At 53.0% G+C, this 27,841-nt stretch overlaps 1 protein-coding gene across 2 annotated transcripts; it reads right to left on the bottom strand.

Moving 5' to 3' along the window:
- Positions 1-622: 622 nt before the first annotated feature.
- AIF1L (allograft inflammatory factor 1 like) lies at positions 623-27,134 on the bottom strand. Of its 2 annotated transcripts, XM_020875579.2 has the most exons (6): positions 26,986-27,107; positions 26,693-26,754; positions 11,897-11,963; positions 9,415-9,456; positions 7,433-7,595; positions 623-3,412 (listed from the first exon to the last, which is right to left on the bottom strand). In XM_020875579.2, exons 1-6 carry the CDS (start codon positions 27,014-27,016, stop codon positions 3,325-3,327), a joined length of 453 nt encoding a protein of 150 aa, XP_020731238.1. In that variant the 5' UTR covers positions 27,017-27,107; the 3' UTR covers positions 623-3,324. The 2 variants fall into 2 exon arrangements, with proteins under 2 accessions (XP_020731238.1, XP_070310855.1); XM_070454754.1 differs by lacking the exon at positions 26,693-26,754 and having other exon boundaries at positions 26,986-27,134.
- Positions 27,135-27,841: the final 707 nt, after the last annotated feature.

Genomic DNA, 27,841 nt, shown 5'->3' with positions numbered 1-27,841 from the left:
GAATACTGCAGTGGGTGGCCCTTCCCTTCTCCAGGGGATCTTCCCAACGCAGGGATTGAACCCAGGTCTTCTGCATTGCGGGCGGTCTCTTTACCAGCTGAGCCATGTGTAATTGAATCTTTAAGACGTGCTAGTCACCTAGGGATTATCATTGCCATTTAATTGATGAGGCAACTAGAAGCACAGAGAAGTCAAGATTCCCCGGTTCCCCTCAGTCAACAAGTGGTGAAAGCCTGATTAGAATTCAGCATGTCTGGATATGCTGATTGCCAACTATTACACAGTCCAGCAGAGAGATTTTTGTAGTGGAATATTATAGATGCTCTAGGACACAGATTCTTAATTTGGATCACATGGGTCAGCTCCAGGGGGGCATATTCTGTCGTTTACTATTTGGTTTTCAGCAAACTGCTTACCTCCTCCAAGCCTGCTTCTCATTTTTTCAACCAAGGCTGATACAGTAGAACCTTACTTGTGGGGTTGCTGTGTGCAGTAAAGGAAGTTCAATGTCTAACAGCCTGGTACACAGATACATTCATTCACTCTGTCACTATATGAGCTAGCTCTTCTGAATTTCCCGAGTGTCAAAACCATCCCCAGAATACACCAGTCAAGACATTGATAAGTTTGTCTGTTTTATTTCCAGTCTGTAGAGATGATATCCAGCATCATACACACTCACATGCACACACACACGTACTGCATCCACCTGAACTTGCCCGACACACTCCTTCCTTTTGAATGGCAGGGACAAAGCCATACTTGGCAGTCCCCAAGTTGCTGGTTACATTAGTTAGATTTGGTCTTTCAGAAAGAAGGCAGCTGAACATCTAAGAAGCTGAGCCCTTAGCCAAAGAAGTAAGAGTCCTATAGCTAATAACCACAGCCTGAAATACATGCAGACCTCCCTTTCCCGGAACCACTCTTGAGACCCTCTCCCTTCAGGAGATGAATTCCAAGAAATGATGAAGGAACTGGTGGGGTTTCCCAGGACACTCCCCATCCAATGAGAGAACACTTTCCTGCCCTTTCAAAAAGCTGAGGACACGCCCACTTGCTCTCCTCCTTCAAAGAGGCTTCCTGCAATCTTGTAAAGTGTGTAACCACTGCAATAAGCCTAGATCTTCTGCCCTTCTGTCTGAGTGAGGTACAGATACACTGTGATGAATGGTCAAGGAAAGCATTTCCTTGCTGAAACGTCTCAGCCTGTCCCAGAAAGGAGAGGCAGTGGGAAGGGGTGGAGACAGACACTTGCTCAGCTAAGGATCTCGGGGGTGGGGGGGGGAGCAGGGGAGGAGATGTGGGGGTGAGATTTTACATTTGCAGGGAGGAATGTTTTGCTGGGTTTTAAACTTCAACTAGGCATATGCATTTGAAGTACCTCCTTAGACTGAAGATCAGCCAGTCATGGTCGAATAATCTTGTTCCTGAACTGGTCGAGACCAGTGGATTAATCCAACCTGGCCATTTCCCCACCCTCTACCCGTTCCACTTCCTCAAAAACTGCCTCCAGTCAGCTCCTTGGGTCCTTGGTTATGGGTCAAAGGAGCCACGGGGAGCTCACACTGGCTCCAGCCTCCAACAGGCCCCAGACCTTCCCATTTAAGGTTTTTCAAAGGCTTCTGCAGGACTCTTGCCCAGTCTTGGGCCCAGTTAGGCATCTAGGATTGCAGTGTAGTCACCTCATAGCTTCCTTTTTCCCAACATTCATCACGGGGGTCTGAATTCCCCATTAGACTCTAAATTCCATGAGTCTGTTCTTTTCAGTAATGGCCCATAACAGGTGCTTATAAACGTGCAATGGATGAGTGCATCTAAGTCCTGAGTGGGCAGGGGAAGGGACTACAGAATACAGGTGGGGTCAAGGCTGGGGGTCCTGCTGATCCTGCCTCAGAGGCACTAGGAAGGGTGAATCCTGGCCCAGGGCCGTCCCCAAGGGTTGGCCTAGGAGACTGTCCCTCCCTGTCCCTTCCTTTGTTTTCATCACTGACTGAGGCCAGCCCAGAGCAGAGACAAGGCAGGGGCAGGGGGTATCTGAACGCCCAGGCCCCAGTCCAGATCCCCCATCTCCAAATAAACCCCTGACCTTGGACAAGGCACTTAATCCCTGTGGGTCACCACAGTTTTGTCACCTGTGAACTGAGAGGCCTGCCCCAGCTAACCCACAGGATGGCTCAGGGCTCTAAAACTCTAGTCCATAATAAAAAACACAGGTGACCCTGATCCAATTCCCAGGCTCAAGGTTTTGAGTGGTGTGGAAGCAGAGCGATGAATCAGAGAGACAGTGGGCACAGCACATGTCAGGAGAAAGTGGGGTGGGGGTGGGGGCTTAAAGCTTGTAACAGGTTGTCAATAAATATCTGTTGAGTGGCTGAGTGAATGAATGAAGAAGGAATGAATGGTGTAAGGAAGGTGTGAAGGCAAATGGGGAAGCAGAGTCAGGTTTCAAGCAGATTAGGCAACCTATTTCTCAGTTCCTGGCCTAAGAGTGGTGTGCTGCCTCTCTTTGCCATGAGCATTGAAGTCCTCACCCTCCTACCCTATTGCCCTCAGCATCCTCCCTGAAAGGTGGGCCTAGACTGTGCTGAAGCCCTCCCCAAGGCCCCAGGATCCCCTCTACCTCTGAAGCCTCAGCAAGGGTCAGGGGGTGCTGCAGCCTCCTTCTGAGCTGCCTATAAAGGTGTGGCCAGGGGGCAAGATTAGAGGATTCCTCTGGATCCTTCTGGAAGGGCTCACATTGCCAAGCCCCTCTCCTTGTCTCCTTCTGTCATCTCACTGACAAAGCGTGGACTGGGGGAGATCAGCCGGGGAGGAGGGACACTGTGTGGCCACATCCTAGCACACCCAAGAGCCCTGGAATCACAGAGCTGTCTGAGGAAACCCTAACGAGGCCTTGCAGCCTTATCCCAACTCCAGGGTCTTCTGAAAGTGGGCTGAGGTCTTCACCAGGGCCAGGCCAGGATGTCAGGACTTAGCTCAGAGACCTGGAAGGACAAAGAGTGCCAGTTTCAAGTGTGGGAATCACAGGCTCTGGTCTCCCTGGCCTGGCCCTGTCCCGTCTGGTTTTTGGTTTAATGTCAGCCCTTCTGCACAGGGAGGGAAGATGCAGGGAAAAAGAGGGAGGCGATTTGGACTCCCCAACCCAGGGCCCCTTTAAGGCAGATCATTTGTGCTATACAAAGAGATCACTGATTCTGCTGATGAAAAAACAACCGCACAACGACCAAACAAAACGAATAAGAGGTCACAATGAGTCACGAAGGGCGAGAAAATCAGGAGGGAGGAAGAGAGTGGGGAGGGCGGGGTAGGTCCAGGCAGGGGTCCTCAGGGCAGGCTGGCGATGTCTCTCTCTGGAGGGGGCCCGACTGGCTTGGGGCTGCCCTCGTTGGCTTTTCCTTCAAACATCATGACTCTGGTTTTGGAAGTGGTGAGGAAAAAAAAAAAAAAAAAGAAAAACAACACAAAACAGGATTAGGACTCTTTTCCTCGTCCAGGGAAAGATCATCCCGGCCCTCACATCTGCAGGGTCCACCACAGAATAACTTTGCATCCTCTCTCCAGGGGGATTTTCCCAGAAGCCCTCTGTGGGCAGATGGTCCCATTTTACAGAGGAGAATACTGAGGTGCCAAGGGGCAATGTGACTCAGAGCCACACAAGCAGGATGAGATTCCAGATCTCAGACTTCTGGGTCATGTACCTCCCCTGACCACGCTGCCTGGAGGAGGCAGGGCTAGTCTGTGCTGTGGTTCTGCTCATAACCCCTTCAGATCTTCAAAAACCTCCCACTGCTCTGACAGTGAAGTCTGGGGAGCGGAGGGTGGGGGTTCAAGGTATAGCCTCAGGAGGGAACCCCAGCCCTATTCCTTCCCAACTGGTGCCACCAGCAAGACACTCAACCCACGGCCACCAGCAAGACACTCAACCCACGGATGCTCAGTGTTTCCAACTAAATGTGATGATGCCAAATGCACTTACATCCTGGAGCTGTTCCAACTGACAGTGCCCTCCTCCCTCTGGACTCCCTCCCTAGGTAGGTTGCTTCAGCCCCCTGGCTTTGAATCCCATCCAAAGTTCGATCATCCACAAAGGGCCTCTGTCTGAGCACCAGACCTGCACAGTCAGCTTCCTCCTCAACCTCTCCCCTTGTGTGTCTAGGGGTACTTCCAATGCAATACATCGAAACTGAGCTCAACTCTCTCCTGCCCCCTGCTCTTCTCTCAAAGCAAACTGCACCATCACTCATCACTGAGTCAACTCAGAACCCAGACCTTACAACCACCAGACTCCTTGTTTTCCTTTAAACTTGGAAGCAACCCTGCCAGCTCTACCTCCAAGATCACTCCCGACTCCAACAGCCCCTGCCCTCCTCCACTTCAGCCCCTCCAGGCTGAGCACCTCATTTCTTACTTGCACAAGTGCTTGAGCCTCCTAATGACCTGCCTGCTGCCACTCTTCCTCCACCGCAGTCGGGGCAGGCCTTTTAAAAGTCAGCTCCTTGGGACTTCCCTAGTGGTGCAGTGGATGAGAATCTGCCTGCCAATGCAGGGGACACGAGTTCATTCCCTGGTCTGGGAAGATTCCACCTGCTGCAGGACTACTAAGCCTGGGCTCCACAACTACTGAGCCCGTGCTCTAGAGCCCATGAGCTGCAACTACTGAGCCTGCGTGCTGAAACTACTGAAGCCTGTGTGCTCTAGAGCCCAAGAGCTGCAACTACTAAAGCCCATGTGCCTAGAGCCCGTGCTCTGCAACAAGAGAAGCCACTGCAATGGGAAGCCCACACACTGCAACGAAGAGTAGCCCCCGCTCACTGCAGCTAGAGAAAGCCCACGCGCAGCCATGAAGACCCAGCACAGCCAAAAATAAACAAATAATGCTAAACCAAGCATGGACTACAAGGGCCCACATCACCTGGCCCCTGCCCACCTCTGCAGACTCATCCTTCACTCAGTGTCCTCCAGGCACATGGGCCTCTGTGCTATTCCTTGAGCATAAAACCAGGTTCTGCCACAGGGCCTTTGCACGGGCAGCTTCCCCCACCTGGAATGCTTTCCTCTGGATTTTTACGTGGCTCATCTCTTCACATCTCCCTCACTCAGGGCTCTGGTCAGACGCCACCTTCTCAATGAGATCCTCCCTGCCCACTGCCCCCACCTCTTTCTGTTGCTCTTGCCCACTTTCTTTTTCTGTGTGCTGCACCATTGCAGCCTGGTGTTTGGGGTTTTTGTTTTGTTTTTGTCTGTTTCCTTCATTAGAATGTAAGCAATTCATGACTCCCCAGCAGCACCAAGCATAATTCCTGGCACAGAGGTGGTGCTCAATAAATATTTGTTGAATTCATAAATGACAAATCTAAGGAGTCAACATGCAGACTGGGGCATGTTTGCCCAATACAGAGTAAATATCCACTGAATCTTAGGTGTCATTTTAATAGCATCAACACTCCTATTGCTACCACCTAGCCTTTCAGGTGCAGTGTGATCTTACCTGTGTGGTCTTCCTACCACACCTCCTGATCATCCTGTCCCACACTAAATGCTCTGACCAGCCTCATTAGTTAGTTAGTTCAGTCGCTCAGTCATGTCCGACTCTTTGCAACCCCATGAATCGCAGCAGTCCAGGCCTCCCTGTCCATCACCAACTCCCAGAGTCTACCCAAACCTATCGAGTACATCGAGTCGATGATGCCATCCAGCCATCTCATCTTCTGTTGTCCCCTTCTCCTCCTGCCCCCAATCCTTCCCAGCATTAGGGTCTTTTCAAATGAGTCAACACTTTGCATGAGGTGGCCAAAGTATTGGAGTTTCAGCTTCAACATCAGTCCTTCCAGTGAACACCCAGGACTGATCTCCTTTAGGATGGACTGGCTGGATCTTCTTGCAGTCCAAGGGACTCTCAAGAGTCTTCAACACCATAGTTCAAAAGCATCAATTCTTCGGCGCTCAGCTTTCTTCACCGTCCAACTCTCACATCCATACATGGCTACTGGAAAAACTATAGCCTTGACTAGACGGACCTTTATTGACAAAGTAATGTCTCTGCTTTTTAATATGCTGTCTAGGTTGGTCATAACTTTCCTTCCAAGGAGGAAGCATCTTTTACTATCTCATAATAACCCCTAATGGAAAAGAATCTGAAAAAAACATATACATATGTATAACTGGGCTTCCAAGATGGCATTAGTGGTAAAGAACCTGCCTGCCAATGCAGGAGACCCAAGAGATGTGGGTTCAATCCTTGGGTCAGGAATATCCCCTGGAGGAGGGCACAGCAACCCACTCCATTGTTCTTGCCTGGAGAATTCCATGGACAGAGGAGCCTGATGGGCTACAGTCCATGGGGTTGCAAAGCGACATGACTGAAGCGACTTAGCATGCATGCACACACATGTATAATTGAATCACTTTGCTATAAACCTGAAACTTACACAATATCATAAATCAACTATGTTTCAATTTTTTTTTTTTTAATTAATCTTATAAAATCCAGGCGAGTGTCCTTTACAGTCCAGACAAATACTCTGGGACTCTCCAAGGAATTTCTCTGCTGCTCTCTGGTGGGGAAGTACGTTCAAACTGGGATTTTGGTTACCACACAGTAGGCGCTTGCCATCAGCCAGGTGTTGGACTTGACTCCTCATATGTATTATGTCATTAACCCTCAGGACAGTACTTCATGCAAGATACATATGATCATCTCTGTCTTATAGGTGAAGGAACCAAGGCGCAGGGACCAAAAGTAATATTCCCAGTCATTTCAATAGCAAGAAGTAGCATCAAGAGGAACTTCCCTGGTGGTCCAGTGGTTAAGAATCTATCTTGCAAAAAAAGAAAAAGAATCTATCTTGCAGCATAGGGGATGTAGGTTCAATCCCTGGTTGGGGAGCTAACAGCCCACATGCCGTGGGGCGATGAAGCCTGCATGCCACAACTAGAGAAGCAACAAAGGACTCTTGTGCTGCAACAAAGACCCACTGTAGCCAAAAAAAAATTTTTTTAAAGAGCAGAATTGAAAAAAAAGAAATAGCATCAAGATTGAACACTCCCTCCCTTTTGAGCTGGTTTTTGGCTCTCGATTATGCTCACAACAATCTGTGGGGTAGTAGGGTAATTTTACAAACGAGGAAGCTGAGGGTGAGAAGGTCTCAGCTGTGCATCTCTCATCATCGTCATCACCATCCCCCTTGCCACTTACTGAGCACTGATGTCACTAGGCTTTGCTATGGGCTCACTCTGCCGGCCAGGTACTTATTAATGGGACCATTTGATAGATGAGAGACATCAGGTTCAGCGAAGTTAAGAACCTTGCCCGGTAGGTCAGAGAAGTGAATTACCTCCTGGCCGGGGACTGGCTGAGCTGCCCCAGCCAGGAACCTCTCCACACACAGTGACTCTGCCCCCAGAGACCCCAGGAGAGGCAGGAGGTACTCACAGCTTAAGGACTGCCGACCGTTTCCCCAGCATCATGTTCACGAAGTCTCGGTAGGAGATGGTGTCGCTGACGCCGCCCGTCACCTCCGAGATCATCTTCTTCATCTCCAGGTGGGTCTTGGGGACCCCAAGCTTCTCCATCATCCTCTTCAAAGACATCAGATCTGCCGGAGGAGAAGCAGATCTGTTAAGTGGGGACAGGCAGCGGGGCTGAGTGGGGAAGCTCCCGGCCGGGAGAAGAAGCCCGGCAGGATGGCCCCTCCCTGGAGACTGCAGGCAATGACTTTTCTCCTCTCGGGAGAATAAGCCCATCACATCCTCCCTGCCCTCTTCAGAGGCAGTATGAACTAGGGGTTAGGGACGTGGGCATCTAAAGTCAGACCGACTTGGGTTGGAATCCAGTTCTGCTATTCTTGGCTGTGGGACGTGGGGCAAACTCCTTAATCTCTCTGAACCTCCTGCCATCAGTGATAAAATAGTCGATGGGATCATGTGGAGTGAGGATGCACTGGACGCCCCTGGAACACAGCTTCTCTTCATCCTGTTTTTTCTCTGCTGCTGCCCGAGGTTCAGGTGACCGTGAGCCCACTGCTCCAGCCACCCAGGAAATCACAGTCCAGCAAAATGGGATCAGGGAGTTGGCCTGACCCCCGCATCAGAAATTGCTTTCCCGGGTGCTGGCTGCCAGCTTCTCCCCGACCTGCCTCTCCCATCCCACAGTCCCAGGCTCCACCTTGCTGGAAGGGAGATGGGGCCCAGAACAGCCCACAGAACAAGAAAGCCAACAAATGAACCCAATTCAAGAAAAACAAGGGAGGCACCCCGAAGAGCTGCTACCTCTGACCTCCTGGCTCCCAAGATCTGAGGCAATTTCCTTCAGATTGTTCCATGAACAATGGGTCAGCAACCGGCGGAGTAGGGGAAGGGCGGGGGCCAATTTTAGGGCCAGGGGAGTGGTGGACCAGCTCCCCGGAGAGGCGGGGTGGGCCCCTCTGGTGTCAAACCCTGAGGTGCCAGGATGTCCAGGACATTTCAATGAAAGCTGGGCAATGCTCTACAGGAAGGAGTGAACCGTTCCCCACATGCTTGCCAAACTAAACTGGCAAGACCTTTCTGGATGGCGATTTGGCTACATGCTTCAAAAGCCTTTAACCCAGAATGCCTAATTCCTGAGATTTACTCTACAGAAGTAATCAACTGTGTGGACAGAGATTCACATACAAAGATGTCCTTCATGGGATTATCAGTAAGACTTAAAACCAGACATCATCTGAATGGGCGATGCTAAGGCCTTGGCCGAATAAATTATAGTCCGTTCCCACAATGGAATATTACGCAGCCATTAATTATATTACAAAAAAAGAATCATATGTCAAAATACAAACAATATATTATTTTTTTAGAAAAGGTTCTAAAGCAGTATAAAACTGCTTGTTATTAGAACAAAGAATGGGAGGAAGCTATTTATGGGAGGTGGGGTTGTGGTGATGTATTTTGTCCCTGTGCTTTGCGGTGATTTCCGAACCATTTTATGGTGATGATGTATTAATTTAATAACCCCTATTTTTAAAGAGGCTTCCTGGGTGGCTCAGACGGTAAAGAGTCTGCCTGCAATGCAGGAGACCCAGGTTCAATCCCTGGGTAGGGAAGCTCCCCTGGAGAAGGGAATGGCAACCCACTCCAGTATTCTTGTCTGGAGAATTCCATGGACAGAGGAGCCTGGCGGGCTACAGTCCATGGGGTCGCAAAGAGTCATACATGACTGAATGATGAACATTTTCACATTTCATTTTTAAAGAAAAAAGGATAAAAATATTCAAAAAGGAGAAAAACAAGAGAAGACAGAGGAGGGGGAGAAAAGCTGGAAGGAGGGCCCACTGGGAAACCACAGACTGTGAGGCAGGGGGACCCCCAGACCTGCCACCCCCGCCCCATCAAACAGCCTCCCCTCCCCCTGGCCCAGTGCCCCGGGGTCTCACTCACCAATCTCGCCCTCATTGTTCAGGTCAAACTCCATGTACTTCTCTGGAAATCACAGAGCAAAAACTGGCATTAGCAGGGCCCCAGTGACTTCCCTGGGGGGTAACTGGCTGGGTCTTCAGGGGGCCCACACCAGCCCCCTCACCCCACGTTGGGGGCTCGATGCAAGTCCTGTCATTTCAGCTGTTGTCGCTGGAGAAAGGGCTCACCCCCGCTGCACCCTTTGAGAGCAGGCGAGGTGGAGCAAGGTGCCAGGGGCCCACTCTGACCCTCTGCCAGGATGGACAGCTGCTTTCCCCCAGACCCCCAGCAGTGCGGGCTGGCCGCATCCCAACCATCTGCGAACACACTGAAGTAAATGCCTGGCCCCGGGGAGGCGGATCTGCAGAATTTGGGAAGCAGATCTTAGGCGTAGGAACTGGTGGGTTTTCAGAGCATCTCGGGTGATTCAGATGGGCAGCTGGGTGCGAGAACCTCCAGGCTAAGAAGTCCCCACAGTTCTGACCTTTTGTGGGGGGCTCATGGGTACCACTGAGAACCTGATGCTATTTTGGGACAAATGCCCACGGACCTGCCCTTGACCACAACGTGGCATGTATAGTGCCCAGGGGCACCCAGACACTCCCCGCAAACCTCACTACAGACTTGGAATTCAACCTCCCGGATCAAGGGGTCGGAGGAGTGAGCCTGGTATCTCCTGACAAGGCAGTGTGCGCAGGGAAGTCCCATGGCCTTGGGCAGGTCGCCCCTGCCACAGGGGGCGGAAACTTCGGGGTCTCTTCTGCACCAAGCAGCTAGCATGAGAAAGCCAGGGTCCTCCCAGGGACCTGCAAGGCCCCATGGCCTTCACAAGTGTCTGCCCTCCAGACTCCAGGCCTGCCTCTCCCCGCGATGCCCCCCATCCCCCTGCTCCCCCCAGCAGCCTGTTGCGGCGCCTGGCCTATCTCCCACCTGCTCCTGCTCTAGCCTTGCCACCCCTCTGCCTGGAATGTCCCTCCAGGGATTCTCAGGGCCTTTCCTCTTGCTTTCAGGGGCCCCCAGCCTTTCTAACTGGGCCCCATCACCCCCACAAAGCACGACTGTCATCGGACACACTCTCTACTCCCTTGCTCTCTCTTCACCACCCCTCCCCCAGAGGACGCGGCTCTTTTGGCCAGAGGCCATCCGGTGAGTTCCTTGTGCACCCCCCCCCCCCAAATGGCCTGGTGCCTAGTAGGGCTCATAAAATGAGTGAGTGATTCAAAACTTCCACATCCCCTTCACTTCCGAGGTACCTTCCTGTGGTCCCAGGATGCACCCCATCCTACATTCCAGTGAGGACCAGGAGCATGGACCTTAGCCCCTGGGACTCTATCCCTCCTCGCAGAGCCACCTCTGAAGAGTGACCCTGTTTTTATTCAGGGAGAAGGAAAGAGACCAGCCACTCTACGTTGGCACCAGGAGGGGAGGGGCAGAAGGCCCGGCCAGGGCGGGAGTGTCCGTGTTCTAGTTCTTTTCCTTCTTCCTTCCTTCCTTTCTTCTTTCTTTATGATGTAAAAAGCACCAATTGTGTAATGGTTAAGAGCAGAGGCTTTGGAGTAAGACCAATACGGCTTCAAGCCCCAACTCTGCCAGAAGTGAGCTGTGTGACCCCAGACAAATGATGGCACCTCTCTGAGCCTGAGTTTCTTCATCTGCACCATCTCCTTGCGGCTTGGATTGGGCTGAGGCAGGGAGATCTGCAACCCTGAGCACAAGGTCAGTGCTCAGCACATGCTCAGCGGTTGGTGTCCCGCCTTAAGGATGGCTGAGCTGTAAGTGGTCCGAGGAGCACTGGCCGGCTGTCTGCCCTGGAGCAGCGAGGATGCCCACAATGCCAAGTTCGAGTGGTCCCCCAGCGCACCCAGGGCTCCCACACCCAGAGTGCATCTCCCGGGCACCGAAGGTGGGTCTGTGCGGCTCCTTCTGTGCACGGCTCCTCTCCTTTCGAGTCGCTGGCTGGGAATCAAGCCCCGGGGCCCAGAACAGAGGGACCTTTCTGCCGCCCCCGCCCCGCGCGGGCTCCTGGGCCCTGTTTTCTTTTCATCCCGTGCTGCCGGGGATTCAATGGGCAGAAACTCTGCCCCCTGCCCCACTGTGGCGACACAAACGTCCATTCTCCGCAGGGGCTCCCGGGACGCTCCACTGCGGAGGAGGGGAGGCAAGCGCGGTGACAAAGAGCCGATTGTGTCCTGGGGCCCCGGGAGCGAGCGGGGAGGGCCTGGGCAGAGGCAGGCAGGAGCCAAGCTGAGCCACGCTGGGCAGCGGCGGGGAGAGAGGGCCAGGGTGGGCCTGCGGGCGAGGGGTGTCCCCGGGGCTGGGCACCCCGTCTCACAGTCTGCCTGGAAGAGGGGTGTTCTGGATGAAACTAGGGTGCAGCCCGCCCCCGTGGGTGAGGAACGCTATGCGTGAGGGCAGGGGGCCATGCAGCTCTCCTGGGGGCGGCGGGCAGCCAGCCCCAGCTCACCTTTAAAGGCTGCGAGCTTTTCCGGCAGGCTCTCTTCGTCACCGTACTTCTGGTCGCAGAGGAACTCCTGCGGAGAGGACAGCGCGGAGCAGGCGGTCAGCAGGCAAAGCTCACCAGCACACGGGCTCCCTGCCCGGTGCCGCCTCTCCCGCCAGGTGGCCGGGCTTGGCCGGGCAGAGCGGGAGGCCTCGGGGTTTATCCTGGCCTCCTGTCAACCCTCAGAGGCAGACCTGCACGGTCCGGCCCGTGGGTGGGAAGTTTGTTTAGCAGCTGGGGGCGAGGCCCGGCGGTTCTGCTCTGGAGGACAGAGCACCTTCATTCAGCCTCCGAAGTCGGGGTACAGGGACCCGGGCTTCCCCTCTGCGCACCCCGGCTTCAAGCTCCACAACGCCGTGAGCCGCAAAGGCGAGTCACGTGGTTCTAGCGAGGACTTCTCAAGTAGGTGATCCTGAGCCAACTGACCCCTCTTTGAATCTCTCTTGCTTTATCTGCCAGATGGGTATAACTATCGTTAACTTCTTCTTGTCTGCAAATCCAAGGAGAGTATATATATATATATATATGAATCTTGGCAGCTCAACAAACAACAGCTATTATATTATTAATATTATTACTCTCTCTCCAGAGGTCATTTACCCTCACCTGTGTCCTCATCTGTAAAACAGGGTCTGCCTTCCCCTCAGATGCTTCGAGAAACTCAAATGAGCCCTTTCAGAACCAGATGGCATTGAGGGGAGATGGTTTGGGATTAAACAACAGTCCCAGAATGAGGCACTTACCCACACGTTCACTCTGGATCTCCTGGTGGGCCCAGGAGGTAGCTATAATTACTATTCCCATTTTACAGATGTGGAAACTGAGGCTCACAGAACCAGAGCTTCAGCTCAGTTCCGTCTGACTTAGCGCATGCATCTTTAACCCCAACACTTAAAAATGGGCAGTGAGCAGGTATTCATCCGACTTTAAAACAAAAACTAACAATTAGCACCAGCTAGGCTGGTCACAGTGGCAGGTGTCTTACTTGAAACTGGAAGTGTTAATTGTCCGGTCATGTCCGACTCTTCACGGCCCCATGGACTGTAGCCTGCCAGGCTCCTCTGTCCATGAGATTCTCCAGAGAAGAATACTGGAGTGGGTTGCCATTGCCTTCTCCAGGGGATCTTCCTGACCCGAGGTTCGAACTCAGGTCTCTTGTGTCTTACCTCCCTCGTTGCTCATCTTCAAGTGGCCCTAGAACCTGCATTCAGATGAGGAAGCAGAGGGTGTGCTCCCATCACAGCACCAGAGTTTGCAGTTTTCCCTCTACTTCCCTGGACCTTGCTTTTCTCACTGAGCCATGTGGACATGGCTGTGGCTCCATCCTTTCATTATTTCAGCAGTTTTTGAGGGACCACAGTGTACACTGCTCTGGTCTAGGTATCCTGGGAGCAGGTGAGACCGAGGAGGGTAAGACAAGGTCCTTATCGTAAAATTACAGGAAGTCCCTGTTTAACATGATGTTAGAGGACTTCCCCGGCAGTCCAGTGGTTAAGACTCCACGCGTCCAGTGCAGAGGGCTCGGGTTCCATCCCTGTTTGAACACGTGCCATGCAGTGTGGCCAAAAACATTAAAATAAAGTAAAATGTTAAATATTATCTAGGTCTAACTAATACACAGTTTGAAGCTCCCCTCTGCTCTTGCCTAATCCAATTTCTCTCCCTTCCCAGAGGTAATCATGATACTGAACTTGGGTTTCTATCATTCTCTTGAACAGTTTTCCTGTTATGACTAGGCCAACTACTATTGAAAAATACTATCTTACAAGTTAATTTGGAGGAGTTTACAAAATTCTAATTCTAAACTGTAGAACATCCCATATAAATATATACTTGTAGTGCAATAAGTGATCTTTTAAATGAAAAAAAAATTATCTGGGTCAATCACACAACCTGTTTTTTATAATTCCTGCCATCATCTCCCACTAGATGATGACCAAGTCTATACTTACACATCTCCTAGGACAGGGAACTCACTACCTCTCCAGTCAGTCTTTGTAAATGGAATGTAGAGTAGGAGAATGACAAGCACCTTAGTTAGGATAAAGCTCTCTGGGTTTGGATCTCAGCCTCCTCCTACTAGCTGCAAAATGGGCACACAGGTACCTACCTTCTCAGGCACCTACCCCCCAGTGGAGACAACCCTCTGTGGGCAGTTAGCACCAGGCTCAAACGTCCTTGCTCAGTAAACAGGTACAACTCTGTGTGGGGCAGCCTCTGATCCCTTCGAGGGTTCAAGTTCCTCCCCACTAACTCAGAACCCTTTGACAGAGTAGGAGGCACCCCCACCCCCCAGCCAATGTGGCTTCTCTCCCTGGGTCAGGGGGCCTCTGATTGCCCCTTTGCTTTTGGCAGGCACTATGCGATCCCATTCAGTTCTCACAGCCACCATTACTTGAGTTTGCAGATCAGAATAGGACCAAGGAGGTCAGCATATGTTACACGTCCAAGGTCCCCAGGCACGACAGAAGCTCAGGGTTGGTTTGGAACCCATGTCTATCGGACCCCAGGGCCCGTGGCTCCAGCAGCTGAGTAGGTGGAGGGCAGCCCCAGGGCCCATGGGGTCCAGCCGGCTCAGCCGTAGCCTCACTTGGAGCCTCATTACCATGCACATGCACAGCCTTGCCTGCATTTGGCTCCGCTGAGCTGGAACCTTCCCCTGCGGCCTGGGAGACTGCCCTCCTGTCGGCTGGCTCTGTCTGTCCATCCCTTCCCCTTGGCTTCCTCTCATAGCTCGAGCTCTTCTCCCCTGCTGCCCTCACCCCCATTCTCTGACCAAAAGCAGGACAATTAAGTCTTGTCCGTGACCCTGTGCCAACCAGGCACCTCCCGGGGTCACAGATGCCATATCTGTCTGGTGGAGATAGAAATCAGCCAGGGGTGCCCAGCCTCTGGGGTAAAGCAGAAACATTAAAAAAAAAAAAATGGGGGGAAGTGCAAATATAGGGCGTCCAAGATTTTGTTTTGCCAAGTTGAGTCTTTAAACAATGACCATTGACGGTTGCCATGAGTTCAGAAAAGGATATTTCGTAAAAGTAGGAAGTTCACAATCTCTGAACTTTTAAGTGGAATCCATTTAGGCCACTCACCACATGGTGCCTGTGTTCCCTTCACCCGATCATGTTAGGAACTAGAAAGCCTTTCTGGGGAAGCACAAAAGCACAGGCAAAGCCCAACATCTGAGATCCTCTGGGGAGAGAACTGGGGGCCCTCTGGACTCCCCTGTTCCTTCTGGCTGACCAGAAACCCTGCACCAACCTGGAGCCTGTCTGTAATATGTGTTGACCACCTCTGAAAAAGGAGGGAAGGGGGCAGGGGGTGACTTTAAAAGAATGACACAGCCTGAGGACACAACATAACTGGTTAGAGCCAAATAGGTCCAAGATGGTGGCCGAGTGGACTTCCACTAGACCTTGAGCCTCACCTTTAAAGGTCAGAAAGTGGGCAGTGGCCCAATTCCTAGAAATCCCCACCCCTTCCCCAAAATAGCTGAAATACTCCTCCCACTCATTAGCCTATGAAATTACCCAGCTCTATAAAAACTGACAAGCTGGTACCCTGCCACAGCTCTCGCCCTCTGAGATGGCCCACACTCTGTCCTGGGAGCGTGTTTCTCTCTAAGTAAATCCACTTCTTACCTATCCCTTTGTCTCTCATTGAATTTTTTCTGTGATGAGACATGGAGAACCTGAGCTTCATTAAGTCCTGAGACCAGGTGTGTGATCTTGGTTAAAAGACTGTGGGTTCAAGACCCAGTCTGAGTTTCAAGGTTTCAGCTCTACAGATTCCAGACAGATGGGACTCAAGGGGTAGGACTCTGTCCTGGGTCTCGGAGACAAATCAGACACAAATGCAAGAGCTCAGCCTGAACTGCGGGATGCTTAAGAGCCACACGCCTCCCTGGACCTGACCCTGGGCCTGGCTCTCAGCAGGCAGCCCTCGGTGTCCAAGATTATTGTCTTTTCACTGATAAAGCCAATTTCCTCCTTAGCACTGATCACCATCTACCATGCTATTTCACTTCTGCCCTATACTCCGCAGCCCTCACCCCCAGAGTGGGTGCCTCAGCTATCCTGGCCTCCTATCTCTGCTTCCCCCTGCCAGCTCTGCTCCCACCGTGGGATGGCAGCTGTGTCCCCTGCCTGGAGCGCACATGTCAGCTCCTTCTGGTCTTTACTCAACTGTCACCCTCTCAATGCCACACAGCCTCCTGCAGAGCCCGCCCCCACTCCAATCCACCTTAAGATAACACCTTGCATTGTGTTAAGAGTTACCTCTTAACACAATTTACAGTGTAAATACTTATTAAGGGTGTTGTCCATTATCTGTCTGCCCCTGCTGGGTTCTACTCTGTAGGTGCTCAGTCAATATTTGGTTGGCCAAAAAGTGGTTTTCCTGTAATAAAACCTAAACGAACTTTTTGGCCAATATTTGCAGGAAGGGTCAATGAACTGAGACTCAAGGAGGATAAACAACTTGCTCATCAAGGTAACCTTTTCATCCTGTTCATGAGGTTCTCAAGGCAAGAATGCTGCAGTGGTTTTCATTCCCTTCTCCAGCTATGAGAAACCTAGACAGCATATTAAAAAGTAGACCCATCACTTTGCCGACAAAGGTCCGTCTAGTCAAAGCTATGGTTTTTTCAGTTATCATGTGTGGATGTGAGAGTTGGATCATAAAGAAGGCTGAGCACCGAAGAATTGATACTTTCAAGTTACTGTGCTGGATAAGACCCTTGAGAGTCCCTTGGACTGCAAGGAGATCAAACCAGTCCATCCTGAAGGAAATCAGTCCTGAATATTCCCTGGAAGGACTGATGCTGAAGCTGAAGCTCTAATACTTTGGCCACCTGATGTGAAAAGCCAACTCATTGGAAAAGACCCTGATGCTGGGAAAGATTGAGGGCAGGAGAAGAAGGGGACGACAGAGGATGAGATGGATGTATGGCATAGACTCAATGGACATGAGTTTGAGCAAACCCTGGGAGATGGTAGAGGACAGGGAAGCCTCGAGTGCTGCAGTCTGTGGGGTCGCAAAGAGTCGGACATGACTTTGCGACTGAACATCAAGGCAGCACAGCTAGCAAGTGGCTGGGCTGGGATTAAACTCCACAACAGAGGCTCAGGTCCCCTCCCTGCGCAGAGGTGAGGTGTAGAAGGAAGGAAGTGGCAGTGGGCATTGGAAGAATGCTAGAAGGCAGGTCCTTGGTAACAGGTTCTAGGAGGACGTGTTTACTCTCTCTGCCCCACGGATACCTAGCCTAGCACCCAACAATTCCCAGCATAGAGTAGGTGCTCGATTAATGTGAACCCTGAGTGAACAGGGAGGACTGCATTCAGCCCAGGAAGCCTTTCTCCATCCTCCCTCCTGAAACAGAAAAGGCATGCTTCTTGCAAAAGCATGTTTATGCATATGACAGAGGCTGGAGAGGACTGAGATTGGAATGAATTTTCCCTCAGAGGCAGCGGTGACAAATGCTTGAGCCATAGGGCAACTATGGGCGGGAGAAGCAGCTGACCTGTTTATGGGTGAGTGGGCAGCGCATGCTGACCTTGGGCTTGGGGCAACTGCGTGGACCATGCCTTTGGCAGGGGGGCGGGGAGGCAGAAAGGCGGGAGGCAGGAACAGGAGCTCTGTTGGCTGGGCTGCCAGCTCCCACCCCACCTCGGAGCTTTGGATCCCTGGTCCCTGCTCACGCACAGCCCACAGCTTCCTCCCTCCGGGCTCCTCCCCCCAGATCCTTGCCCAGCCTCAGGGCACAGCCCACTGGGTGCGTGCCTTCTCCAGACCCCAGCAGCCCCTGCCCTAGCTCTGGGCCCCCAAGCGGAGGAGATGGAACTAGAAGGTCACCTTAGGTGCTTGAAGAAAAATAAAAACAGAAACTGGAGAAGGAAATGGCAACCCACTCCAGTATTCTTGCCTGGAGAATCTCCATGGACAGAGGAGCCTGGAGGGCTATAGTCCATGGGGTGGCAACAGTCAGACATGACTTAGCGACTAAACCACCACCACCAAAAACAAAAACAAGAGGGCAAGCTGGAGTCAGAATGCCTAGGTGTGAACACGCTGAGTGCCGTGGGGAAATGACCTCACTTGTCTGGGCCTCAGTTTCCTCATCTCTGCATGCTCAGTCACTTAGTTGTGTCCAACTCTTTGCAACCCCAAGGACTGCAGCCCACCAGGCTCCTCTGTCCTTGGAATCCTCCAGACAAGAATACTGGAGTGGGGTACCATTCTCTTCTCTGGGAGATCCTACCGACCCAGGGATTGAACCCAAGTTCCCTGCTTGGCAGGCGAATTCTTTATCACTGTGCCACCTGGGAAGGATAAAAACAGTTACCTCATAGGCTTGTCCTAAGTATTATAGTAGGTAGGTAAATATACCTAAAGGGCTTAACTCAGTGCCTGGCACTTGGTAAACGTTAAAAAAAATTAGCAATTTATTATTATCCTGTCATGCTGCAGTTCATGGGGTTGCACGATTTAGTTACTGAACAACAATTTATTATATTATCATTTAATGTTTCTATACATTCGATCCACTTATAACCCCCAGCTCATCATCCAGACCATCATCAACTATTAAACAGATTAGGAAGGAAACCCCCTCCCCCAATTCAGGCTGGTATGGTTGCCTTTTCCCCTCTCCGGGTGTCCTCATCTCCCAGATAAGACAACAGAAGTCCAGAGAGATTGCTCAGCTTACTTAAGATCACAGTGTTTTCACAATTCAAGGTCTATCTGCCTTCACCATCCCAGCTCCCTCCCTGCCCCTAACTAGGCCTGGCCACAGGTTTCCGGGCAAAGAAGGTCAATACTGGGATTTGGGCAATATTTCCTCTTGGGAAGCTACAGAAAGATGTTATTCTAGAGGCCAGGGAACCACTCTATAGCCCTCTAGGGGGTGAGAAGGGGTGTGTGTGCAGATGTTTCATTCTAGTCCCATTCCCAGCTCCCACTCCAAACTACTGTCCCCACAGACCAGTTTTTCAGGTTGCACAAACTGCTGTCAGAGCATCCAGGTTTGAGGGGTTCAGGGGCCCCCTGGGCTCTGAGAGTAGCCAGTCTAGAGCCCTTGGGGGCCTGGTCTGTTCCTAACAAAGAACTAGGAAATGCAAGCTGGAAAGAGCCTGGGGTCGAAAACAGGAAGCCATGAACCAGGAGGTCACTGCCCACGGGCCAGACCCCCAGACGTGGCAGAGCTGCTCCGACATCCACCCAGTCACAGAATCCCGAAGGGACTCCTCAGAGATCCAGCTGGTCCTCTTTGTCGACAGCTGGGGAAACTGAGGCCTCAGAGGGCAAGGTCTTGACCAAACCATCTTTCCTCCAGCAAGTGCAGGGCGTGCTCAACAGAGGGATGGGGAAGGGAGCTTGACTTGGATTGCCTGGGCTCAAATCCCAGTTCCAATATTTATAGCTCTGTGGCCCAGGGCAACTTGCTTTACAACTCTGGGCCTCAGGTTCCTCATCTGTGAAATGGAACCATAATAACAGAACCTCCTCACTGGGTTGGTATAAAGATTAAAGGAGTGAACTGCATAGAAAAAGCCTCACTTCTAGTATACTTACAGTGCGTGTGCCTAGTCACTCAGTCATGTTCAGTTCTTTGTGAACCCCATGGGCTGTGGCCCCCCAGGCTCCTCTGTCCATGGGATTCTCCAGGTAAGAATACTGGAGTGGGTAGCCATTTCCTTCTCCAGGGGATCTTTCCGACCCAGGGATTGAACCTGGGTCTCCTGCATTGTAGGCGGATTCTTTACTGTCTGAGCCACAGGGAAGCCCAGTATACTTACTAAGGGTTTGCAGTTATCACTGTGTGTTTGCATCACCCAAACTCAAGCCACACCAAGAGACGACTGCGCACAGCGGAAGGGCAGAGAAGAGGCCCACCCACGACTCTCTCTCGCATTGTGCCATCAAGCCACCCTGGTAAGCCTTGACCCGCTGGTCTCTCCTCCTCCAGGGCAAACTTGGCTTTGTCCTTGGATACCAGGCTGAGCTGGTAGTAATAGGCCATCCACAGAGGACAGAGTTCACCCATCTCAGACCCCAGGGATGGTGCCCACAGCTGCATGGGCTCACTGCTGCCTCTCTAGGTTATCTATACCCTCTAATGCACACTAGTCTCCCCTCACCCCCTGAGAGCTCATGCCCAGAAGGGGCTGTTTTCCAAACCAGCAGGGGTTGGCAGCCCCAGGATGCTGTGTCCTGGCCTCCCAATCCTTGCCATCTGCCTGTCCCACCCTCCAACCCCACATAACTCCCTTTCTGGGCTGGTACCTCCAGCACTTGCTCCCGGATGCCCGCTCCCGGCCCTCCAGGCACGTCTTTATGTATTAGCTGCAGCAGAATTTTAGGGCGGGCAGATATCACCATCTTGGAGGCCATACAAGGGGCCAGCGGCCGAAGCCCTGGGCGAAAACTCCAAGGACAGGTGGCACCATGCCTGGCACTGTGGCCTCTGATGCACCCCACAGGCTCTTAAAGGGCCAGGGCCAGGTCACGGATGCCCAGCCTGGGGCCTGGTGTGTAACAGGCGCCTGTAATGTGCACCCGCGAGGACAACAGGCTCACATTCCCCACGTGGCTCTGGGGCCTCATCCAGACATGGTGTGCTCGCCAATAGACGGGGCAGCTGGAGAAAAAGGCCCCACTGACCGCCCGAATGAAGCAGACCCTGCAGAAATTCCATCTCCGGCTTCCTGTGACATGGCCACTCTGAGGTCGAGAGGGGCAGGACCTGCAGGGACACTGAATCCTCAGAGACTCATGTGGCTGCTTATCACCATCTCCCTTATAATATATTAAGGAAGAGCAAGAGAGACGGGTGCCCAGCGATGCCAGCTGGGCATTCACCTGGGCAGGGGACAGGGTAGCACTGCCAGTCCACAGGACAAGAGACACACCTGTGAAGTGCCAGGTCAGGTCTCCTGCTGCTGGGGGAGGGACCAGGGAGAAGCACCCCCTGGGCAGAGCTAGGCGGCCTGCTGTGCCCAGTTCCTGGCGCAAGTGGCATGTGGGCTCTGACTAACCATCAGGCACCAAAATGCTAGAGGGAATGCCGAGTGCCCTTCATTCGACCCCGGAGGGCTGAGAGGGCGGGATGGCAGCCAGAGATCCTTATCCACATAAGCAAGAGAGGCCTGTGTCATAGTGAGGCCACAGCCACCCGGTGGACAGCGGCCAGGCCGAGCCATGGGCGGTGTCTGGAGGCAGAATCCCGGCTCTGTCACTTCCTGGCTGGGTGACTTTGGGCAGGTGACTTCACCTGGCTGAGCCTCTGTTTCCTCATCTCTAAAGTGGGTGGCCGAGTAATCCTTGTCTCACGAGGACGTTTACAGACTCTTGCTGAGCATCCGCCTAATCCCGCGCTCCACTGAGAGGAGTCGGTGAGATGAGGCACTGCCAAGCACCAGGCCTGGAGCAAAAGCACAGCGCAAGCTCCTTTGTGAATGAGCCCCCCGGCCTCTGGCTGGTGCGAGTCGCAGCTCTCACCACCCTCCAGGCTCCTCCTGCTGTGTGCCACGGCTGCAGACACCCTGAGGGGCACCCTCCAGTCCCGCAGCTTCCTCGGCTCCTGCAAGAAGCTGGAAAGAATCTGTCCCGTTGCCATATAAGGCCAGGTCTGGCTGACCCGGGGTCACCTGCCATGCCATCAGGGCGCAGGGAATGTCAGCTATGTAGGGGGGTAGGAGGTCCTGCGGCTCCAGTGGAGCCAAGAATGCGCACGCGCAAGCACACACAGACACACAGACACAGAGAGACATACACAGACACACACACATACTCACACACATACATACATACACACACACAGAGACACACACACATATACATACAGAGACACACAGAGACACACACAAATAGACATATACAGACATACACACACAGACACATACAGACACACACACACAGACATACACAGACATACACATACATACACACACAGAGAGACATACACAGACATACACACACACACAGAGAGAGACACTCACACACACACAGACATACACATACATACACACACAGAGACACACACACATACACATACATACACACAGAGAGAGACATACACACACACACATACATGCACACACAGACACTCACACATACACATACATACGCATACACAGAGACACACACAGACATGCACATACACACAGAGAGACATACACAGACATACACACACACAGACACACAGAGACATACACATACATACAAACACAGACATACACATACACACACACACAGACACACACAGAGACATACACATACATACACACACAGACATACACACAGAGACACACACAAATAGACATATACAGACATACACACACAGACACATACAGACACACACACACAGACATACACAGACATACACATACATACACACACACAGACATACACAGACATACACACACAGACACATACAGACACACACACACAGACATACACAGACATACACATACATACACACACACAGACATACACAGACATACACACACACACAGAGACACTCACACACACACATACATACACAGACATACACACACACACAGACACACACAGAGACATGCACATACATACACACACACAGACACACACAAATAGACATATACAGACACACACACACAGATACGCACACACAGAGACATACACATACATACACACACACACAGACACACACATAGACATACACACACAAACACACAAATAGACATACACATAGACACACACATAGACACACATACAGACACACACATAGACATATACAGACATACACACATAGACATACACACAGACATATACACACATAGACATACACACAGACACATACACACACACACAGACACACACATACACACACAGACACACACAGACACACACAGAGACACACACAGACACACACACATGAGACACACACACAGACACACACACATAGATACACACACACAGACACACACACACATAGATACACACACACAGACACACACAGACACACACAGACACACACATAGACACACACACAGACACACACAGACATACACACACAGAGACACAATACACACAGACACACACACACATAGATACACACAGACACACAGACACATACAGACACACACAGAGACACATACACACATACACACACAGACACACACACCCAGACGCAGCATGGGGGGTTGCCCACAAAGGAGCCCCAGCCAAGCTCAGAGGTGGACAGAAAAGGCTGGAGTCAAGTGTGGCTACCCGTGTGCGTGTGCACGTTCAGTTGCTTCAGCTTTGTCTGACTCTGTGCGACCCCATGGACTGTAGCCCACCAGGCTCCTCTGTCCGTGGGATTGTCCAGACAAGAATATTGGAGTGGATTGCCATTCCCTCCTCCAGGGGATCTTGCCAATCCAGGGATTGAACTCGCGTCTCCTGTATTCCAGGTGGATTCTTTACCCTCTGAGCCACCTGGGAAGCCTTGTGTGGCTGTTTAAACCCGGGTAGTATATCCAGCCCCTCTGAGTCTTGCCTCGTGCAATATGGGAACAGACTCTGGCAGGGTTGGAGTGAGCATCCAACGAGATAATGTCCCAAGCACGCCTGGCATACTGCCCAGCACACACCCATTGCACAGAAAATGACAGCAAAAACTAGAGTGAAACCCCAAAGAGTGCATTTTCATACAGCTCCACCAGGACCTCTGGGTCCACCCAAGGTTCCTTCTCTTGTGACTCCTGAATCCCTTATAATAACAATAACCAAGACTGAGCTACCCTGCTGCCCTCTGGAAACTGGCCCATCCCAGGGAGGAGAAAGGCCACAGAGAAACTGTTGGCCCAGAGAAGCCCCCAGAGCTTGTCGTCAGACTGGGCTTTGCCCCAGGCAGCAGGCACAGCAATGCCCAAACACGTACAGTGAGTCATGAAGCCCCGACCTTCATGCCTTCCAGCTTCCAAAGGGCCACCGGGCAGCTGCTCAGCCCAGCCCCCCCAAAACCCCACTTCAGTGGAGCAATGAAGCTGCACCCCAAAGGCAGTCAATCTGGGCTGCCAATATGGTTCCCTGACTCATTGGAAAAGACCCTGATGGGAGGAAAGACCGAGGGCAGGAGGTGAAGGGGGTGACAAAAGATAAGATTGCTGGATGGCATCATAGACTCAAGGGACATGAGTTTGAGCAAAACACTGGGAGACAGTGAAGGACAGGGAAGCTTGGTGTGCTGTCGTCCATGGGGTCATAAAGAGTCAGACACAACTGAGCGACTGAACAACAATAAGAATCCATCCACCCTAGGGAACTTCCACCGTGGCCATGGCCATGTGTGAAACCGACTCAGACCTTCAAACACAGTGACTCCCCGAAAGTCTGCAAGGAGCTTCAATCTAATCCTCTCTAGTGAGGATCGTTGTAGGGACCTGGAACAGAGCAGGTATCTCTGCTCCCAGTTCAGGAAGGGGAAGATAAGATTCTGCCAGACAAAGGGGTCTGGTTCAGGCTGAACAGCCAGCCTATCTCAGACCTTGCCCCCGGTTTCCACTCCTGCACCTTGAAGTCCCAAACAAACCAATGATAACAATCAAGATAGCAGGCAGCTCTCCTGTGTACTCTACATAGATTATCTCAGCTGAAAAATCACAACAAACATATTACCATTATCTCAAGAGGCTTGCCCAAGGTCACAGAGCCAGTGAACACCCGCCTCTACCCATGACTCTCAACTATGGTGGGACAAACTTGCTGCTGTGGTGGGGAACAGCTCAAGCTTCTGGTTTGATCCTGGCGCCTCCTTCCTTGGGAGCCCAGAGCCTAGATCCCAGCAGCCCAGGCTGGGCTCACACAGTGGATCTCAGAATAGCATCCAGGCAGAGAAAGGACACTAGACCTGAAGTTCTGACACTGGCTTCTGTGCGGCCTTGGCCGGCTGCTTGCCCCCTCTGGGTGTGGGGTCCCGAGGTGGTTAGACATAGCCCTCTCTTGTTCACCATCCCCAATCTCAGTGCCGTCCAGACTGGCCCCTGAGAGCCACAGTCCCTCCCCTGGGCCAAGTCAGTACACCTCCCAAAACCGCCTGTTGCCTCACCCCCACCCCACGTAGTCGCCCCATCCCCTAAGGGCAGGGTTGGCATGGGAAGTCCCATGCACTCTCAGCTCCACTGCTGTCCAACTCTAGTCACCTCTCCCCCATCTCCAGCTGTCCTGGCTCGGGGTCCTCTGGCTGTGGGTGGATTCAACTGGCTTGGAACCCGGCCGGCTGAGTGGCCCAGGGGGCTGTATGAGGTCAGGGTTCCAGGCTCCCGTCCAGAGGGCAAAAGCAGCCAACACCAAGGCTGGGCCAGCTGCAGAGGGACCTGGGAGGGAGCCCAGTAGCCTGGACCCCTGAGAGTCCCAGCCAGACAGACGTCCAGGTTCGGACATCCAGCTGCACTCAAGACGGCACCAAGAGGCCAGGTGCAGGATGATGATGAGGGGGCCAGAGTTTAACCTGGCGGGACCCTGGGGTCACCAGAGCCCTCTGTGGGTTTCCTATAGCCGGGGGAATGAAACCAGGGAGGCTGCCTAGTTCCAGACAGTCCATGGAAATCAGACTGCAAGCCCCGGGTGAGAGTTAATACTACATTTGTGCCGCAGCCCTTGGACCCACCTCCACACGACCTCCCCCCAGGACCCCACTGACCCTCACTGCTTTCCACTTGGGGACTCTGAGCCGCACTTGGATCCTGGATGCACAGCAGCCCAAGGGAACCAGCAGGGGTAATGTCCAGCCTTGTTTCAGTGGGCATGACTGCCACCAGTTAGAAACCTGGGACATCCTCCTGAAGAAGTCATCCTAGTATCACCCGTGGAGGCCTTCTCTCCTGCCGGGCCAGGTGCTGGACCAATCACAAGACATGCTTTCCTTTATTGAGCCCTTCCTGGGACCCAGGCTCTGTGAGAAGTCCTTGCTAGGGACCACAGAACTGGTACCCAATGGAGACCAGATCTGAGCCCAGGGCTTGTGGTGCTGCCTTCGAGTTCTGACCAATCCAGGCAGGCCCTGACAGTTTTCCCTTTCTTCTAGAGTTTAAATGTAGTGTTTAAGCAAAGGTCTAAAACGTCCCATTGTGTGTCTGGCAAGAGCCGGAAGGATTTCTTTATAGAAATCCACCAGGATCAGGATGAAAAGCATCAAGTCTCTAAGGCAACCTTTCCTAAATGCGCTGGAGTGAGAAGGAGTTGTAGGAGCGGAGGGGACCAGGCAGGAGGCCAACATTTTCTGGGGGGGCGAGAGCACTGGCCTGTGAGTCTGGAGCTCGGGGTTCTAACAGCAGCCTGACCCAGACTTGCTGTGCCACCTTGGGCGGCTACCTCACCTCTCTGAGCCTCTCTTCCCTCCGTTGCTGTGAAACAGGGGACAACTCAGACATCGGGGGCCCTTCCAGTGCTAAGTCCCTGCAGCGGATCCCAGGCCAGCTCCGGCGGAGAGGGGGCGGGTGAGCCGGGCTGGCATCAGAGCTCCAGAGAGGGCCCCACCTCCCTAGTCTGAGACGAACAACTTGCAACCCGAGACCAGAGGGAGGTGGAGGGGCTGGAGGGGGACCTACCTGGAGGCGCGGGGACAGGACTGCAGGGAGGAAACTGGGGAAAGCCCGGGAGATGGAGAGGGAGTGGGGGTTGATTTTGCAGGCAGCACAGCCTCACAGACGGAGGTGGGACCCACCCCACGGGGCGCTGGGAGATTTGGGGGCGGCAGCGTGGAGCTGGAAAAGCAAGGCAGCGGCGCGCGCTTACCCGGTTGATCTCGGCCAGCCTCCTCTCCTGCCGGGCTTTGAGCAAACCGAAGGCTTTCCCTCCTGGAGGAGACAAAGAGGCGGCCGGGGAAGCCGGGGGAGTCTCTCTCCGGGCCGCGCGCCCTCGGCCCGCGCCCACTCCCCGCGCGCCGCAGACCCCACCGAGCGTCCCGCGCGCACAGGTGGCGGGCAGGGCCGCCGGGCGCGGGCCGGGGGAGGTGGGTGGGGGGCGCGGGCCGGCAGGCCAGGGGGCGGGGCAGGGGCGCGGGCCGGCGGGGGGACCGCGATGCCTACCTTGGAACCTGTTGCTGAGCGCGACCGACATGGTGAGCACACGGCTCCCGCCGGCTTAGGGCTTCGCGGCCGCCAACGAGGGACGAGGAGGAGGGGCGGGCGCCTGGTCCGAGATCGCGCGGCGTGTGGCGGCGGGACCGAGGGGCGGAGGGACGGCGCGGGCGGCGGGACACTCCCCTCCCCCTCCCTCCCCGCCCGGCCCGCCCCGCTTCGCTTCCCCTCCCCTCCGCTCCCCGCCGCCGGCATCAAAGCGCCTATTATGCGGGACGCCGAGCCCGCCGGCCGGCCCCTCTGCTGGAGGACGCGGAAAATGCACCGCGCGGAGGCCGCCCGGGAGCGCCTCCCTCCCGCTTCGTCCCGCGGACCTCTTCCAGTCCGTTCCCGCTCGGGCCGCGGTTTCCCGTTAAACAGACCGGGACGACCTTAGTACTCACTTTTTGCGCAGCACGTACTTTCAGAAAGGCAGGCCCACCACGTTCCCACCCTTTCCTCTTAACTCTTGAAAGATGTACACGCTTGTAGCTTGCTGAGAAAATGCATAACGACAAAGTGTCTCTCGGGTATCACTGACACTTGAAATCAATTAGAACGAGTCGGTGTTTTGTTAATAAGACCTTTTCCTTGATCACTCACTGGGTACCAGGCACGCTTTGCCAGATCAACCCAGGATATATGTGTTACATCATTTAATCCCAAACTTTGTGACATAGGACCCCACGGCTCCACGTTATAGAAAAGTCAGAAAGTGGGAGCCTGGAGTACAGGTCCACCAGGATGATAAACCAAGCCTCTAATTTCTGAAACAGCAGATCTCAAGAGCTGGAAGAAAGTGAAAAGTGGTTAGACTCTCAGACGT

This window comes from Odocoileus virginianus, chromosome 2 (assembly GCF_023699985.2).
Source record: "Odocoileus virginianus isolate 20LAN1187 ecotype Illinois chromosome 2, Ovbor_1.2, whole genome shotgun sequence".
Taxonomy (NCBI): Eukaryota; Metazoa; Chordata; class Mammalia; order Artiodactyla; family Cervidae; genus Odocoileus; species Odocoileus virginianus.
Note: the sequence above shows the minus strand (reverse complement) of the source record. Positions and strands in the feature narration are given on the sequence as shown.

Bases quoted from the DNA above. Each gene is read 5' to 3' on its own strand.
- AIF1L (XM_020875579.2), bottom strand. From the start codon at position 27,016: ATGTCGGTCGCGCTCAGCAACAGGTTCCAAG. The intron at 11,964-26,692 runs GTAAGCGCGCGC...TCCTCTCCGCAG, and splicing joins GGCTGGCCGAGATCAACCGG to GAGTTCCTCTGCGACCAGAA. The intron at 3,413-7,432 runs GTGAGTACCTCC...TTCCAAAACCAG, and splicing joins CGGTCGGCAGTCCTTAAGCT to AGTCATGATGTTTGAAGGAA.